The sequence below is a fragment of the Rhinolophus sinicus genome, chromosome 14, assembly GCF_057876585.1.
Source record: "Rhinolophus sinicus isolate RSI-liver-muscle chromosome 14, RSI-T2T, whole genome shotgun sequence".
Lineage (NCBI taxonomy): Eukaryota > Metazoa > Chordata > Mammalia > Chiroptera > Rhinolophidae > Rhinolophus > Rhinolophus sinicus.
Window position 1 is genome coordinate 127,588,579 of NC_142514.1, and position 19,310 is coordinate 127,607,888.

Sequence of the window (19,310 nt, forward strand, 5' to 3'; positions counted from 1 at the left end):
CTGATGATTTATTTGCCTTTTGTGGTTTATTAGCCATTAGGATGAATGATGGACCTTTATTGGCTTCAAACCTTGGTAGAATTTTCCATGTTGTTCTTCAGCTATGTAGTGGATCTCTAAAAGTGTTTTCCAGCTATGCTCTGTAATTACCAAAGTTTGAATTTTCTACAAAAACACATTTCTGTTAAGACATGCACTCATCTAATTTAGGTACATAAATCAGATATGGTTTTTAAAAGCCTGAATTTAAGAAATCATGAAACCTACTGCTTACTACAAAATATAGCATCTCCTAGTATTTGACTGAGGTAGATATTAATTATGCTTATTAATATTGTTCATGTATTCTCAAAGAATAATGTAGAATCTGCTGTTTTGTGGTAGTTATAGATTAAAGTTTACATAAATATCGCTATATCCTTTCATTATTATTTTTATCCAGAAGTACACGTGTGCTTTCCTGACATCTGTATTCTAAGTTGTGTGATTCATTATTTTTAAGCTTGGATAACCTGATTTCACGTATTTTTCCATGAGTCAGAGGCAAGTGTAACTGTTAGTTTGTTGTTGTCTGTGCTTTTACATAGCATGCCTGCACTTGCCATCATTTTTATTCTTTGTGTTTTTAATCTCTTAACCAGTCACTTGGGAATAGTCTTTCCAGTTTTCAATGAAAAACAGACAAGAATGGCCACAGATCTCTTAAAAATTAGAAATATTTTTTTTGTTTTATTTTTATTTATTGAATTCCATGAGTTTAAATATAACCAGGAAATCTTCATTAGCTGTTCAGATCTTGGGTCTTGCTCTTATCTAATTCTTCAAAATAGTTTTTCTCTAGGGTTTCACAAATCTTTTGCTTGTTCAGCTTAGAAACTCAGGTGGGATAGATGACACGTTAGCAAGACAACAATGTGTCTTCACCACTGACCAGACAAAGTGATGGAAATTGCCCCAGAAGGTCTCAAATATCCATGAAACATTAACAGGACAACTGAATTCTCTAAAAATTAACTATCATCTAACTGCTCCAGTTTGGCTTTTTTTCCAGGGGAAGGAAAATATTTCTTCAGTGCCCAATGAGAGCCTGCATGATAAATATGAACTTAAATAGGTCATTGTATTCAGATCAAATCTGCATTTTAATATTAAACTTGATTGATTCAATTTATATTTTTGGATGCCTCCTTTCACCTAGGTACCAAAGAGAAAATGATGGATAAAAGCCCTTTCTTGACTCACATCTCCTTCCAGCCTTTCCCCCATTTCTTAATTCTTTAGTTCTTTTCCTCTCATTCTCTCGTAAATCCACCAACTTTTGTCAATAGCACTCTACTAAAACATTTCCAAGGTCAACAATGACCATGTTATTGCAAAGTCCAATGGCCATTTTCCAGTCCTCAGTAGCCTTGACCTCTTGGTAGCATTTGCCACAGCTGATGACTTGCTTTAGTCACTTGCTTTTTTCATTTTGCTTCTAGAACATCCACTTACCTTTTTTTTCCACCTAATTTTCTGGCTACTTTTACCCCTCCACCCTCTTTTTTCTGTTCCTTGTCATCCCCATGACCTCTAAATATCACAATACTTCAGTGTCCATTGCTTGAATCCCCTTTCCTGTCTAGCTAAACTCATTTCTCTAGTGATTTTATCCAATCTTATTGATGCATCTCTAGGCTATTATCTCCAAATTTATATTTCCAGCTCATCCACCAACTCCAAAATTCAGGCTCATATATCCAATTGTCTACCAGCAACTTCCACTTGGCTGTCTAAAAAACATCTTCAGTTAATGTTTTAAAATTGAAATCTTAACCTTCAACCTCCCAGACATATTCCACTCACAGTCTTCCCCCATTTCAGTTAGTGCCCACTCCATTGTCCAAGTTGCTCAGGCTAAAAACCTGGACATTAATCTTGACTTTCACCCTTTTAAGAAAATATAGTCAATAATCTGTCCACAAATTTTCTTAGCTTTACCTTTAAAATATGTTCACAATGTCCATAGCACCCTCCCTGGTCCAATCAACTACCATCTGAATAGCCTCCTAATTGGCCTCCCTCTGTCTGCCCCTACTCACCTCTCACGTAATCTTAAGAAGTAACCAGGATGATTATTTTAAGATGAAAATCAGATCATCAGATCATGTCATTTCTCTGTTCAGAAACCAGGCAGTTTTTACTATTAGTTATACTTGATATATTCTGACTTGTGTGTGTGTGTGTGTGTGTGTGTGTGTGTGTGTGTGTGTGTGTGTCTGAGAGAGAGAGAGAGAGAGAGAGAGAGAGAGAGAGAGAGAGAGAGAGAGAGAGAGAGAGAGAGAGAGAGGGTGTCAGAGGTCAGTGTGGCTGGAATACACTAAGAAAAAGGAAGAATGGTAGGACATAATATCAGAAAAGTCCTGAGGGGTCAGATTATGTGGGATTTAGAGAACATTGCCAAGGCTTTGGCTTTTACTTTAAGTCATGAGGGAGCCACTGGAAGGTAGGTTCTGGATAGACGAATGACATGATCCAGCTTACTTTTTAGCGAGGTCATTCTGGCTGCTATGTTAAGATTAGATGAAAGGGAGCAAACAGGAGCAGAAGCAAGGAGACCAGTTAGGGGGCTGTTATGGTCATCCAGCTGAGGTATGAGGATGGCTTGGACCTGGGTGGTGACAGTAGAGCTGGTGAGGAGTATCGGATTCTTAACATATTTTAAACTTAGAGTTAACAGGATTTCTTTATAGACTGGTTATGGAATGTAAAAGAAATAGAAGAATCAAGCTTATTGTCAAAGATTTTGGTCTGAGCAACTAGAGCTGCATTATTGAGTTAAGGACGGCTCTGGGGAGAACAAGTTCTAATAAGATTTGCAGAGCTCAGTTTTGGACAGGTAAGTTTTAGATGGTGCTTAGTGTGCTTTTTAAAAATGTTGGCTGAAGAAATGAATAGCATGTCAGCCCCATTTCCACTGTACCAGTTATTGCTACAGCTAGAGCCATTTTTGTCTCACCTCTACCAGTCTTTGGGTTTGAGGAAGAGTAGTTGCCTGGTTTGAGACTGGAGTGAGGTGAATCTAGGGGTCAAATTATCCCATATCCCCTTCTTTTTTTTAAATCATGAGACCAGCCCCAGCTCCCTTCTGTTATCTCTGAGACCTAAGATTTTCCAGCATTGTGAGGGAGAGATAGACTTGCTTCTCAAGGTGGTCCTCTTTTTAAAGGTAGTGGGATTTCAGCTTTGTATGTTTTTTTCAGTCAGTTCCAAACCACTCTGTGATCCACATTTCACCCTTCAAAATTTGTTGATACCTCTCCATTGTTGTTAGTGCTCCCCTTGTCACCTTTGCTATTGTGGTTTGTATTTTTATTTCTCTAAACTATCGTTTTAGTATGTTGATTTTTTGAGGGAGTTGAGACAAATTCATACATTTTATCAAAGTTAGTAAAAATCGATTTACATATTCCTCCAGGATCTTTCTGTTTAATACTGAGTATATTTTGATCATGCAAATATACAAGTAAGCACTGTTTTATCCATCAAATAAACAAGTAAACATTAAAATATAACTTTTGTCAAAATGTTTAGAGCCACAATGCTACATTAATTATGATTGATTCTATGCTTTTGGCTCATTACTGGTATCTCCTCTGTTACTTTTAGAACAATCTTCATTTGTGAAATTGCATGAGCACCTAGTATAGTCTGTGGAACGTTTTGGATACACAATACATATTTATTGAATGTATGAATAAATTACACAAAATTAAAGAGGTAGACAATAACACAGGGCATAAAAGTCAAATAATTTTGGGATATAAGGAAGTGAGGAATTTTCATGGCAGGGAAAATAAGGATTTCTTCATGAAAGTGGTGGCATTTGAGAGGCCTAAAAGAATTCCTAGGGTTCAATATAAGAAATGGGATTTAAGTCATTCTAAATGAGTAAATTGGTAAGTGGGGAAATGAAAGGACTGGAAAACGTGTTAGTTGATCTGTATTGGTTTAACTGGGTTAGAGTGAATCAAGGAAAGACATGGAACATAAAGTTGGAGAGTTTGGAAAAGATGCGATTGGCCACAGACTATAGGAAAAAAAGATTGTGGGTGTTTTCCTTATGGAGGCTCAAAAGGTTAATCAATAGGATTTTGCTGTGATCAGACACTTTCTTTGTTAAGATTATTTGAAAGGACTTGAAAGTTGATTGAATGCTGGCAGGAAGAGAAATACCCAATATTACTCTGAGATTTGAGCCTTTGTTCTGATAAGGGTGTGGAAGGTCTGTGTCCAGACTTAGGCGAATGAGAAAGGGAAGTTAACTTGGGAAGTATGATAACAGATATTTTAGATATATTACATTTGAGTGAATTTCAGGTGGAAATGTCTTGCAGTAGTAGAAAATATGAAACTAGAGCTTTGGAAATGTTAAAAATAAAGATCTGACAATAATGATTAAAGAACATTATGTTCTGTGTGATCGTTTTCTGTGGTTTAATAAATTTGAAAACAAACACATTGTGGCTTTTAAATTTATTTTCCATGTTGAATAAATCCTTGTGCAGTGACATCATTTTTACATTTAGTTTCCAAATGTAAGATGATTACATAATATCTGTTTATAGTTTGGTCAGACTGTTATAAAAGTATTAGTCTTTTGAGCACATTAAAAACCCCAAACCATAATGGACAAAAGATTTGAAGGACAAAGGTTTTTTTTTCCAGGATAGAAAAGTATACATTCCTCCAGATCTGTTGTCACAAATTCTGTCACTATATTGTTTTATCTTTAAACTAGGTGATGTGTATTCTTGTACTTATATTAAGGTCAACAAGAACCAAACATGAACCATTTTCTTCATCTAAGAAACTTAAGTGAGGCTAAGTTTTAATGTTTACTTTTAAGAAAGACTCAGCAATTTTTTAGTGTTTAGTTTTAAATTTAACTTTTAAAATATTTAAAATTATAAACATCACAAAGGCTAACAATTAATTAAAAAAATAGATGTGTATGGAATTCCTCATTTTCTCTGTCTTCAATTTTATTTATCAGAAGTCAATAGAGTATTATATATTCTTTTCAACTTATTTCTATATATAGAAAAAAACACTAATATCTGTTTTTATTTTAATAATGTGAACTTAACTACACATATTATCTTGCAACTTTTTTAACTGAAAAATTATCATAAGCATATTTCTTTAGTAATGGTCTAGGTAAAACAAGATAGTCATAGATATTTATACTTTATTATTTCTTCCCTTTTAGAAGTTTTCTAAGCACTCTTAAAAAGATAGTGAAAAAACATTTAAGAATCACTACACTGTGCTTTAAACAGCAAATCTGAACAGTATTTGTGCAGTCACAAAAATGTGATTCTAAGATCTTCATTCATTGTTTCAAATCACACGGGCTGAAGCAGTTTGTGTTTTATTCCATGCAGTCCCCCTTCACATTTGTGGTGATATGGTTGGGCAAAGACTATGTAAAAATCTGTCTTCTTATTTCTTAGCTAGTTTGAGGAAGTATCTGTAACTTAGACAGTCATCATTCCCAAGATTATGAGAGAAACAATATTGTGTTTTATCTATTTACAACCAGATCAGCCTTAAAAGCTACACTGATGCATTTGGCCAGCTCTTAAAGAGAAAGGTTTATAGGCTCATATAAGAACTGAGAGGATGTTAAACATCCTATGTAATTATCTTTTTTAATGTCTGCACTGAAAGAATAAAACAGAGAGATATGAATACTTGGCAAAAATGTATGTTTTCCTTCAGAATACATTATGAGATTAAGTCAAGCCAGGTGCACACTCAGCCATACAAAGACAAAACTTTTTGCTCCTTATTCTGATATCTTCTTGGCTTAGATCTTCTTTTCATAACCTAACACAATGAGGTAAACATCAAGCAACATGTGGACAATCAGATTGGCAGCTTGGAACACTGTTGAGATTCTTGCTTTCTGCAAACTACAACTTTTACTGCATAGAGGCTCTGGCCAGCCTTAAATAGTATGAAGTAAAAATGGCGGGTGGTTTTTACAGATCATACAATCTTATTTGCAGATTTACTAATGACAAACCTGATTAATGTCAGAGTTATTAAGAGACCAGAATTTAAATGAAATAATTAAATATTAGAGTCATAATTATAAATGAAATATTTTAATAGTGTAAATAATATTTAAATTATATTTTATTTTTCCTGGAATTTGTTAGGATGTGAGGTATATAATATCTGGAGAGAAAAAGACATTAAAATTACTAGTCTCTGTTTTTTCCTTTGTGGTTCAAAGCTGTGTCCTCTTAAATATCTTAACTCAAATGATATTTAAGCAAGATTTGTAGTTTGCTGTAATATACTAGCAGTTTTACACTGTGTATATTATATTATTTTGTATAAATGCTTATGGGTGTTTAGAGAAATGTATATTGTCATATTGACTGGTTGACATTGCTTTTCTTCTTCCATTAATGAATATCTATTCACATTTTTAGTCCATTACTTCTTATTTTCTGTTGATTTTGGGGATTTGCTAAGAATAGAAGTTGTAATTCAAGCATACCTGATAATAATAATTATTATTCAGAATTGATTCTAGTATTTATTTTTTTAGTGTCCTACTGAAACCAAAGCAACATTTGGAGTCCACCTTAAAATAGTAGGAGACTGGACAGGTATGTAGAACATAGAGTTTTAAGATTCATGCTTTGAAAATAATGGGTCATGCAATAATTTGATTGTGTTTAAATAGTGGAATTACCAGCATGTATATAAATCTGTATATGTTGTTAAACTTGTTTGTTTTCTTTCTTCCCTTGTATAGTTTTGACATTTATGTTTTCTTCTTACAAAATACATTTTAAGTAATTTTGAATCATATATTGTTCACTGTGTTTGCAAATCAAAGATTTCTGCCTACTTGTCAGAGGTACTGGCAATAGTGGGAACACTAAAATGTGTTTTTTAGAAAATATGATTTTAAAATCAGTGGTAGGTTTTACTCCTTAAATAATCAACACTTGGGATTAATATCACAAAAATCTTCCAGTTCTTGCATGACCTTTTGTGTGGTATTATCAACTCCACAACATGTTTGGAATAGTGGTCATTTTTAATAGTAGGCCTATTGGTGGTAATATCTTACTCATTTTATTCAATAAATACTTCTTTTATTATCTGAGAGGATGTCTTAAGAGTTCTGAGTAAATAAAAGAAACATTATTCATTCTTACATTCCCTTGACCCGACAGAGTGACTGGCAAGTGAGTGTTCAGTAAATGTTAGCTTGTTGATGGGTTATTTAGATGATTACTCAGAGGAAAGGATGCAAGAATAAACATATTGTAAGTAAGAGTAGTTTTTAATTGAATGCTATTCTAGGATTTGGTTTGTGAAAAGTACAGGGAATTAGTAAAAGATAGAATCAATGTAGTCTAGGGCTATAAGAGAAGCTTCACAGAGAAGACAGAATTTGAGCTGAACCTTGAAAATAAGGCAAATGAGGAAAGAAGTAGGTCATTGAAGTGAAATTCACAGCATTGTCAAAAATCAGGGAATGATTAAACCATATTTAAGAAGGGTGAGTCAATCAGCCTAGCAGAAGCACAGATTTTTGTTCTAGGGAGTTGTATGGAAAAGCCATTTAGGGTCAACTTGGTGAAGACCTTGAATGACTCAATGAGATAACAGAATAAGGTAAAGATGCTAGGGAACCTTTGAAGGATTTGCAATATCATAATGAAAATAGTATTAATAACTTGATAGTTGGATTGATTAGAATCAAGGGAAGACTTATTGGTGCCGGAAAGCAGAGAAGAGGAAGACAGAGAAGAGGAGTCGGTGCAGGAGTGGGGATGGAAACTGGGAAATAGAAGGAGTGGATCTGTAAGTGCAGATTGAGAAGTTAGCATTAGAAAGGAAGAGATGATTCCTATAAAAAATCAGGGCAAGGACAAGATATTGTATAGCAAGAAAGAAATATGTTAGGAAGAAGGACCGTTGAAAGAGCTATATCATACAGTTAAAAAATAAAAGTATAAAGTTATTTGTGTATAGGAAAGGCAGCCAGCTTGGAATTGGAGATGTGAAGAAAATGGAAAAAAAAAAAGCAACATAGGATCTCTCTCATGGACAAACCAATGAAATTAATCAAATGATCTTTGAGCAGTAATCACCTATTGGAATCATGAAAAATCAGGCTTAAATAGATATTGTTCATGTGATAGTATTCAAAAGAGACGTGGTAGCCCATTGTTGGAAAAACACTGATGTAGTATGGAAATAGTAGTTCTCATGATAGCTAGTTGACATAATAACAATTGTTTTGCACCATTTGACAAGTAAAGAATGAGTAAAGCTCTTTTCTAGTAAGAATCTCAATATGGTAAGAATTAACTGCAGCAATGAAAGCTAATTGACAGAATTCTACATCTGAGGGGAAACAAGCACAATGAAGATATAATTTAATTCATCAAAGAAAGCAAAAACTTCTTCCTGATGGTTTATTACCAGCTATTGTTACTGAGTTTCTTCATCAAGTTATTTTCTATTGTCAGTAACTCATTAAAATAACTTATAATTTATTTTAATCTCTATTAGGAACACCTAATAGTTCTAATTTTATCCTCCTGTTTTATGTACTACGCCATTGAGGGAGAAGCAAGATCATTCTATTCACAGATAAGTTCCAGTCAGATGCTTTTCAACCAATAGACCTTATTGGTTGTTGACTTCAAATGTTTATTGATTTTGGGGGAAAAAGTGTTAGCCATTCATGCAGAGAACCCCTAAATAATTCTATCACTATTTGGCAGTTGAGTTAAAAACAACAACAACAACAAAAACAAGAAAATGGTTTAGCTGTTTTAAAACAATAGAATTACAATTATGGAAGGAAAAATGGGAATATTATTCCTGAGATCAAGGATCACTGGTTATTATTTTGAAAAAAAAATTAAAACTCTGTATTAAGAGCAGTAGGTATATGAAATATCAATGAGGTGCTTAAGAATTTGAATATCAGAGGTTTACTTTTTCAAACTGGCTTAGAGATATCTTACAGTGACTTGTTCTTCCCTGAAATATGTTCTGCCTGGACAAGTCTAATGAACGGGTTTAAGACCGCCCCCCCACATTCATGATTTTTCGAAGACTAATAAATTACACCCAACTGTGGAGTGTCCAAGAAGCAGATGAAACAGCTATGTAGCACAAGACAAGGGGGCATTACAGTTTCTTACATTTGTTGTCTAGCTTTTTATTTTACCCAGGCTTCTAGTTGCATCTCCTAAGTATGTGAACAACTCATGAAAGTTTAGAAGACTCTTTAAACCTCTTAAACACAATTCAGTTTTTCCGTGAAATGATGCTAGTAGAGAGGGGTGAAGTGAGTTACCCAAGTAGATTTCTCTTTGAATTGAATTAATATTTTGTTGCTCTTCTAGAATCAGTCATGCTTTACCATTTGAAATATATGGTCACAAATTGTATATTGGCTTAATTATCATTCTAACTCTCCAAAATGTCTTGTTATTTTCTTCATAGATATCATTACTATTGAATAATGTCAGTGAAATATTACACCATTGGTTATTTTGGTGGTCTAAATAGCAGCTTTCTCTAGAAAGATTTGGGTTGTATTACAAAAGCATTATATACCTAATATCCAATGTAATTAATTTAAACATTTTTGTCATTGTTCCATGCAATAATTAGTGGATTGGCAATAACTAGATGAACATGCAACAAAGAACTCACTGTATGTATCATGTAAGAGCTTTCCCTTGAATCTTGGGTATCAATTGCCATATTGTCTATTGGCAGGTCTTACTACAAACAAAAGATAAGGTTAACTTAGAGGTTTCAAAGTAGGAAAACAAGGCCATATAACATGGATTTGCCTTGATCAAATTGTTAATGGGAGTCTCGATTCTTCTTGCTGACTCAGTGAAGAATCAATGGTCAGCAGATTAATATGCAGACATGGTTTCTTAGTGATACATTCTCAGGGAAGAGAACAGGCCTAGCTGAGGTGGGGGAGTCGGGGAGAAAGAGACAGAGAGGGAGGGGGAGGAGGGGGAGGGGGAGGGGGAGGGGGAGGGGGAGGGGAGGGGGAGGGGGAGGGGGAGGGGGAGGGGGAGGGAGAGCCCTTGTCCAAAGGACTTGTAGTTTGCTGGGCAGGGGTAGGGAGTTACATATTTATTTGGTAGAAAAGTGGTACATGCTCTCCACAGGAGGGCATGACAAGACCACCTCTCATCATCTGTTGTTGTAAAAACACATACTGTGGCTGGAGGCAGTTAATCAAAGCTAGTTATGAGCTTTTTCTGTAGGCACTATGGACCCTTTCCCACCTCTCCTCCTTCTCCTACATTTTCTAACTTCTATCTGACAAAATGATACATTGATATTCACAGTATAAGTCATCTTACGTAAGCTTTAGTTAAAGGCTGAACTGAAAAAGAGGTGATAACTCTGTCCCTCTGTTCTACTTCTGTATCACTGTATTAGCCAGGCATGTTTCATACTTATCTAGCTGATTATGAAAACATTAAAACAGAATAAGTGCAATGTATTTAAAGTTTATTTTTCCATTTTGGGGAACTACTTGTAAGTCAGTTATTGACCACACTAAATGTTATTATTTTGTAATGATAACATATTTTGGAAGAATTATGACATCCACCTTATTACTATTTATATCTGTGAGTGGCTTTTGGTTCCTGCAAACAAGTAAAAACATAAAAATACTCCTTATTAAATACTTAGCTTGTTTTTAAGGATATGCCAAAACAGGAGATCCAAACTAAGTTTGAGCATATTGACTTCTCTGAAGAACACAAATCATATTTGAATATGTGAACCATTATAAGTTTTACAATAATTCATGTTCACACAGTGTAAACTTTAGTCTAAACCCTAATAAATATATATTATCAATGACAACATCTACAAAGGAGTGACTAGAAATACTGTTTTTGTTGCTGTGACTAGCAAATTATAATGGTTACTTATTTGTGGAAGATAACATTGCTATTTTGGCTAATAGGTATTTATTAAATACCTTCTATGTGCTAGATTCTTTACTCGTTTCTGGAGATACAGCATTAACCAAAACAGAAAAGGTCCCCATTCTCATAGAAACTGTATTGTAGTCAGTAGAAACCTCCAAGAAACAAACAAACACAAAACAAATCAATATATAATGTATTAGACAGGGATAAGTACTATGAAGAAAAATAAAGAAAGGTAAGGGAGTAAGAATCATGAAGGTTGGTCGTGCTATTTTAGTTAGGGTGTTCAGTTACAGACTTTTGGAACAGACATGTAAGTGGGTGAGGGAATAAGTCAGGTGGATTTCAGGAAGAAGCACGTTTAGGCTAAGGAAACAAATGCAAAGTTCCTAACACTTTTTTCTTTTTACTTTCATTTTTAATTTTTTATTTAAATTTTTTCTTTTAATTTTGGTTTTCAGTGTTTAGTATTACTTTGGATATTCTAGGAGCAACAAGGAGGCCAGTGGGACTGGAATATAGACAGTGAGGGGGATGGTAGCAGGAAATGAGGTTAGAGAGACGAGTGGGCTATGGGGCGCTATAAACTATGGGAGGACTGGGATTTTAATCTGGTTGATATACAAGACCTGGTTTTGAAGTGTACATATGAATGATTATTCATTTTCTTCTAATATGTACTACCTGGTGGTTGGCAGGCTGAGATTATTTTTTTAAAGGAAAGACTAAGTTTCGGAAGAAGGTATAAAAGGTGAGAAATCCGAATATTGTGGAAAACAAGTCAAACTTTTTTTGGTTGGGGGGGTGGGAGAGATGTAACATCATTTTAGAAAAGCTTCAGTAGTGGTTCTATCTCCTGCCATATGGCTCTGGTTTATGGGTTCTGGAAGTCTCACCTATGCTCTATGTCCTACCTGTCCCTATGGAAGGTAGTGTTTCCTGCTCTTCTCTGGATTTCTTCACTAACTTTGAATTGGCTCCTCAGTTCTTCCCTCACCTGAGTCACCAGTTCCCTGTATTAAATTCCTTCCTTTAAAATTATGTAGAGTCATTCCTGGTTTGGCTGTATCTAGACTATCACAAGAGGTTAGCAGAATCTCTCTGAACAGAGCACTGAATTTAGAGAATGGGGGAGATAAGAGGAAGTGTAGAAACCCTGAAGTAGTCAAATGTGTGTACTCAAAGACTAGTAAGAAATGCTGAGCGAAATAAGTCAGACAGAAAAAGCAGAGAACCATGTGATTTCACTGATATGTGGTATATAAACCAAAAACAACAAAAGAACAAGACAAACAAATGAGAAACAGAAACTCATAGACACAGATAATAGTTTAGTGGTTACCAGACGGTAAGGGGGGTGGGGGGTGGGAGATGAGGGTAAGGGGGATCGAATATATGGTGATGGAAGGAGAACTGACTCTGGGTGGTGAACACACAATGGGACTTATAGATGATGTAATACAGAATTGTACACCTGAAATCTATGTAATTTTACTAACAATTGTCACCCCAATAAATTTAAAAAAGAAATTTAAAAAAAAAAAAAAGAAATACACAGGCTAAAAAACAAAAAAAAACAAAAAAAGAAATGCAGTGTTACTAAAATTGAGTTAAATGGAAATGTAGGCAATAAAGTCTGAGAAGTACTCGTGGGCCAGATATGGTAGGCACTTACAGACTTCAATTTTATTATAAATGTTATGGAAAACTATAGGAGGATTTTGATAGGGTCTGTCTCACATTTTAAAGAGGTAACTCTGGTTATGTAGAGAGGGAATGGACAAGAGTAGAAATTAGGAGATGAGCTAAGAGAGAAGCTCTTGTTGATGAGTAGACAAGAGAAAATGCTAGTTACACATGGGACGATAGCAATTGAGAAGTGGGTCATGAGAAGTGGATGGATTTTGAAGGTACATCTGACAGGTTTTGTTGACACATTGGAGGTGGGATATAAGAAAAATTAGGAATCAAAGATAACTCCAAGATTTTTTTAGCTTCAGTAAGTAGACAGTGCTGCTGCTTACTGAGCTAAAGAACACTGGTATATTGGTGGGGGAGGGGGAGGCGACATTCAAAGTTCAGTTTTGTACATTTTAAAGTTGAGATGCCTCTTAGACTTCCAAGAAGTGAGGTTGAATAGTCATTTGAATATGTGAGTTCAGAGGTCAGGGAGATGGCTGGGCTAGAGATATAAACTTGAGAATCACTAGCATATTCATGGATTTAAAGCCTTGTAGCTGGGTAGGATCTTCTAGGACAGTAATTCTCAACCACGTAAGATCCAACTCCTTGTTTTATAGCATTTTATATGCCCACGTTATATTCTTAAAATGCAATTTACAGATATCATATACACAAATATTTTATTTAAAAAATCAATATATCATCCTAACCTTATTATAAAGGAGCTATTAAAATAAAATGATTTATAGTAAATGATTTACATTCAATATTTAAATTTTCAAGCATGACTACACTAAACATCATAGTGGAATAGGTGAGTTGTACCCACATACAGAATGATCAGGAATAAGACAGTTCTAAATATAGGCTTCCAATACAATTGAAATACTATGAGCACTGTTTTCTTTAAGATGTCATTTTCCAAAATGGCGAACATATTTTGGTTAGGTTATAGATACAATGGAGTACCATATTTAGTTTACAGAGTGATTGCAACCCTGAAATTTCAGTGCATATTTAAACAATGCAGGAATTTAGCATTTTTTAATCATTGTAAATGAGTTTTTCATTTACATGAGTATCTAGCAAGCATGCAGGAAATGAGACAAGGCTTTGTCGTATTCTCTATAACATTTTAGGATGTCTAGTATCTCTGATCCCTACTGTCTAAACTTGAGTAACTTCTGATCATTACTGTGCGAAACAAATTGCCTCCACAAATTCTCAAAACTGCCCCTAGTAGGTGGCATTGTCCTGTCAAGAGTAACTACTTTAAGAAACGTATATAGATAGAGAAGAAATATAACATAGGACTTAGCCCTGAGACTTTTTTTTAAAATTATTTTCAGGTGTACAAAAGCAACATAATAGACATTTGCACCCCTCACAAAGTGATAACCCCCCTCCAATCTACTACCCCTCTGACATCTATATAGCTGTTATAATATAATTGACTATATTCCCTATGCTGTACTTTACATCCCATGACTATATGTCATGGGGGTGCCAAAAAAATGTATACAAGTGGACACTTTGGTCAACATTGCTCAAGCAATAGTTTGCCATAATCAGAAGTGTCCAGACCCTTTGACCACCTCTTGTAATTGCAGAAGTCAAATGTGACTTGGATTCATCTTTTGTTATCGATATATATTGAGTATTATAATTTTAATAGTTTTTTTCCTTTCTTAAAATGTGTATACATTTTAAGTTTTTGGCATGCTGTGTGTGTGTGTGTGTGTGTGTGTGTGTACACATATTTAATTATAGTTCACATTCAATATTATTCTACTTCAGCTTCAGGTGTACAACGCAGTGATCAGGCATCTACACAGTCTATGAAGTGATCCCCTGATAAGTCCAGTGCCCATCTGGTACCCTACATGATCTTTTACATTATTGATTATATCCCCCATACTGTGTTTCACATCCCCAGGACTATACTGTGACTACCAATTTGTATTCTAATCCCTTCTCCCCATTCTCCAAGCCCCCTCCCACCTAGCAACCATCAGTTTTTTTCTCTATATCTCTGAGTCTATTTCTGTTTTGTTTGCTCATTTATTCTGTTCTTTAGATTCCACATTTAAGTGAGATCATACGGTATTTGTCTCAATCTGACTTATTTCACTTAGCATAATATTCTTTAGGTCCATCCATGTTGTTGCAAATGGTAAGATTTCATTCTTTTTTATATGGCTGAGCAGTACTCCATTGTATAAATGTACCACAGTTTCTTTATTTAATCGTCTGTTGATGGCCATTTCAGTTGTTTCCATATCTTGGCTATTGTGAATAGTGCTGCAATAAACATAGGGGTGCATATATTTTTTTTGAATTAGTGTTTTGAGCCCTGAGACATTTTGACACATAGAGTCTTGCAAAAGTAACTCAGAAGGAGTGGCCAGTTAGGTAAGAGGGGAACCAGGAAAGTCTGAGTCCTGGACACCATGGGACAGTGTTTCAAAAAAGAGGAACTGATCAATTGAAACAAATGCTTCTGAGAACTGGAGTAAAATGAGGACTGAATTAATGATCTTGGCGATTGTGTTTTTAATGGAGTTCTGGGAACAAAAGCCTGACCCAAGTAAGTTTGAGAGAAAATAATAGTAAAAGAAGTGGAGATGGTAATTACAGACAAATCCAGTGGTATGTTGTGGCCAGCATTTGTGATCTCATTGGGTGCTTCTCTTCCAACTACACGTTCAGTGAAGTCAAGTTTGATAGCTGTAAAGCATCCACAAATGTGAGTACTTATTCGACAGAAATTGACAAATACCATAAAGAAGGGATTTAAAAAAAATTGAAGACCTGACTATTAAACAGTTGCCAAAACACCGCTGGAAATAGTCTAAGGAGTTTGGATGGGAAATTAAATAAAGAAATAGGGTAGTTGCTGAAGAAGGGAAGATATAGGGAAAAGCAAATGTAAGTTAAGAGCACACATAACGTAAATATATATACGTATGTGTGTATGTGTGTGTGTGTACTTATATATTTATATATCTGCATATATATTTATTGTGAGCTATTATAATATGTTCATATACTTCTTAGAACAGTATGAATAACAGACTGAAGTAGAGAGGGAAAATTGATATTGCAGAAGATATAGAGGTATAATTATAGGAGCAACGTCCACAAGTACCCCTAATATATTCCCAAAGGAATGGAATCCAGTGTACAATTGGAGGGCTTGACCTTAGATAAGGTAGCTGGGTAGTTCATGCTTTGTAACAGGAAGGAAGACAGAGAAGATGTTTCCAGAGCATGGCTACAGGTTGGTTGGTGGACTTGGAATGAGGGGAATGGGTTCTGGTTCCTTCTGTTTTCTGAGTGAAGTAAATAGTAAGGTTATCACTGAGACTGAGGATAGGGGAAGAGACGATGAATTTTGAGGAGAAGGATGAAGATGTATTGTTTGAAATAGTAAATTGGTAAGTGAAGCATGGTGGCCCTTTTGAGTTGTGCCAAGAAGCCTACTGAGATATGTGGTCCAAATTTTAAAGTGAGACAAGCTAGAATAATTGTGAGTTTTTTCCAGGCATGGTCTACTTCTTTTGATTAGCTATTGAGCAAGTGGGGAGTTGGATTTAACCAGCAGTATTGGTCCACTCCTGATTAAATTCACTATAGTTGTCATCTTTAATCGATTCTCTGCACTATAGCCATAGGAACTGCAAAGCATGAATAAAATTAAATTACTTCCCTTGCTTTAAACACTCTAATAACTTACCGTTTCTCTTAGAATAAAGACAAAAAATCCTTATGATGGTTTAGAAGGTTCTCTCTGCTCTGGCCCTGACCTACCTCTTGTTTTGATTCAATTTGTTTCTTTTCTGCACAATAACAATACTGGCCTTTTGGTTCCTTTTGTGTCACTTGTTTGCTCCCACCCTATCCATACCCTGATCCATATATCTGCAATGCTCTCTACCTCTCCTGCCCACACTGACACATTTACCTAGTATCTTTACATCACAGCTCAACAGTCACTTCCTCTGAGAAGCCTCCTAGACCCCTCAATGTTAGATGTTGTTTCTTATATGCTGCCATCACTCTATTTCTTTCCTTAAGAACACTTATCTCCATTGGTAACTGTACATTCAAAGTGTGATCATTGGTGTAACAAGTTTCCTCCAGGAGACTATAAGCATTATTATGGCAGGGACCTGGATTTCTTTTTGCTCACCATTGACTCAAGGACCTATTAAAATGGTTGTTCTTAGTAAATGTAAATGTTTGTTAAGGGAAGGGAAAAGAGAGAGAGAGAGAGAGAGAGAGAGAGAGAGAGAGAGAGAGAGAGAGAGAGAGAGAGAGAGAAAGAAAGAGAGAAAGGGGGCACGGAGGGAGAGAGGGAGGGAGGGAGGAATAAAGGGTGGCATATCCTCTGCTTTGTTAAAATAAGCTAGTGAGGCAGTAGTCAGATACATAAATAAATGTAATACTGTGCCCACCAAAATGGAGGATGCAGTTTCTTGGAAGGAGATCTGGGAGTCTTTCTAGGCCAAACTGAGTATTAGAGATAAATTGGACTTGTCCAGAGTGGGAGATTATTCCAGGGAGAAAAAGAACTTGAATAATGGCTGAGAATGGTGAACTGTCATGGAATGCCAGGAAAATGTCATGCTGCTGGAAGGCCAGAATGGGGTGGTATCCAGAGGTCATGTCATGGAAGAGCTTGTAGGAATTGCTAAGAAGCTTGGTTTTTTTTTGCTAAAAATGTTGGTGAAAAACTGAAGTGTTTTAAACAGGAACTGAAAGCAAATTTGCACTTTATATGGGCAACCGTGCTCATATTTTACAGATTGGAAAGAGAAAGACCAGGTTAATGGCAAAGATACCAAATTAATTAAAGATTTGTCATAGTGTCAAGGGCGCTGAGGAGAAAAAAGTTTTGTGGAGGGAATAATCTATGATGACCAATGAAGTAGGACCGAACAATAGTTTTGGGAGGCAGATTACTGCTAACCTTATAAAAACCATCTTATGGGAAAATGCAAGGGAAAAGTTTGGGGATGATACAGACTGTTTTGAATGACTGTGTAAATTGACAACCAGTGAGTGGAGCGAGTTAGTGTACAAAAAGAGCACATGGTAAATGTGCCTATTTCTAAATTCATCTTGTTCCTAAATTCCTCCAAAACTCTGAGAAGTGATTGAATTGATACTGGTATGGCCTGTGATTAGCAGTGAAGATGAGTTAGCAAATATACATGCAATTACTTGTGTATTCATTTAGGGAAGTCTGGATGAGAATGAGAATGAACATAGTATGTCTTCAAGTATATACTGTTTATATAATGGACCCTATAAACCTAACGTTTTGTGAGTCTATATGGAAATCATTGAGGACGATTAATTAATCAGATGGACTTTAACATAACTTATTTGCTATCATAATATAATAAATCATTCAGTAAATATGAGCTGGGGTTAAATTCCATATTTCATAGTCATTTAAATCAAGGAAATTTTTCTATCAGGGAAATGAGGCATTTATATTACAATTTAAATGCCCATCTGTTCTCAAGAGAGAGGAAAAATTGTTTTCCCCCTTGGTTTCCCAGTTCATGAACATGAAATCTATGCTATCATTTTTACTAGATTGTAGCTCATTTATAACGCCACCGAAAATACAGAGACTGCTTAGTAAATGATTGGGATTCACCACTTATCAAGTTTAGTCTATTTCTGTCATTTTACAACCCCAAAGATAGGGGAAAACACAAAATTCTTGTTTTTCATCCAATAAAAAAGTGTTACTTTTTATTCTAGGAAATAAGCAAATTATACAATTTCTGGACCTAAAAGTAGATTTATTATAGTAAAGTGGTTTATTTGTATAGAGTGTTATGTTTTTATTATGAATGGTTCTGTTCCTAAGAGAATCTACTATTTTCTGCTTGATTTTACTATATAATCTGGGAAAATAAGAATAGTGAGGAATTTTCTTGGTAACATAATTTCTTAAGCAATGTCAAAGATACGACAGTAATGTACTGGGTGGCCAAGAAGGTATATATCATTTTGCAAAGTCAATCTAGTGTTAATGGACTAAATAATTTCAAAGAAGGCAGAAAGGCAAGTGTTTTGTCTCATTATCATTATCATGAGGAACATTTTTAAGTACTCATTTATCTGATGCACTTGCTAAGCCCTTTATAACGGATGCAAAATGAATATAGTTCCTATTTTCTAAATAAATTGTGATTTTTAAAGCAACATTGTGACTTGATGGATTATAATGAAGTAGATAGGGTTTTTTAATGTCATCCAAATGAACACACTTAAGACATTATGGATCTTAATACGAATGGAAAGTACTTGTCTTCTGTGGATGTAAAGGCAATTGAGTAAGGGGACTTAGGAAATAGTGCCTAGTGAAAATTATACTGCTCTCATGATTTTTGAACTTTAGCGAAAGAAGAGGCTGGGATTTCATAAACTGATATAACTAGAATGGAGAAACTAAGCTCTTCCATGAAACGAGATTTTGAGAAGATTTGGAGGTGGCAACTATACAATGGACATGGAATGCTAGGGAACCCCAAGAAAGTACCTAGACTGAATAGTAGAATAGCTAGTGGAGTTAGTGAAGAAGAGTTAAGATGGTTTGTTGCA

The 19,310-nt window shown here is 35.2% G+C and overlaps 1 protein-coding gene across 5 annotated transcripts in view; it reads left to right on the top strand.

Moving 5' to 3' along the window:
• Positions 1-19,310, top strand: part of NOX4 (NADPH oxidase 4) — a 160,784-nt gene that overhangs the window by 74,062 nt on the left and 67,412 nt on the right. For all 5 annotated transcript variants that reach the window (XM_088791524.1, XM_088791522.1, XM_088791525.1 and 2 more), the window contains exon 12: positions 6,605-6,665. In XM_088791524.1, the coding sequence (XP_088647650.1) occupies positions 6,605-6,665 (61 nt within the window). The remainder of the gene's footprint in view (positions 1-6,604; positions 6,666-19,310) is intronic.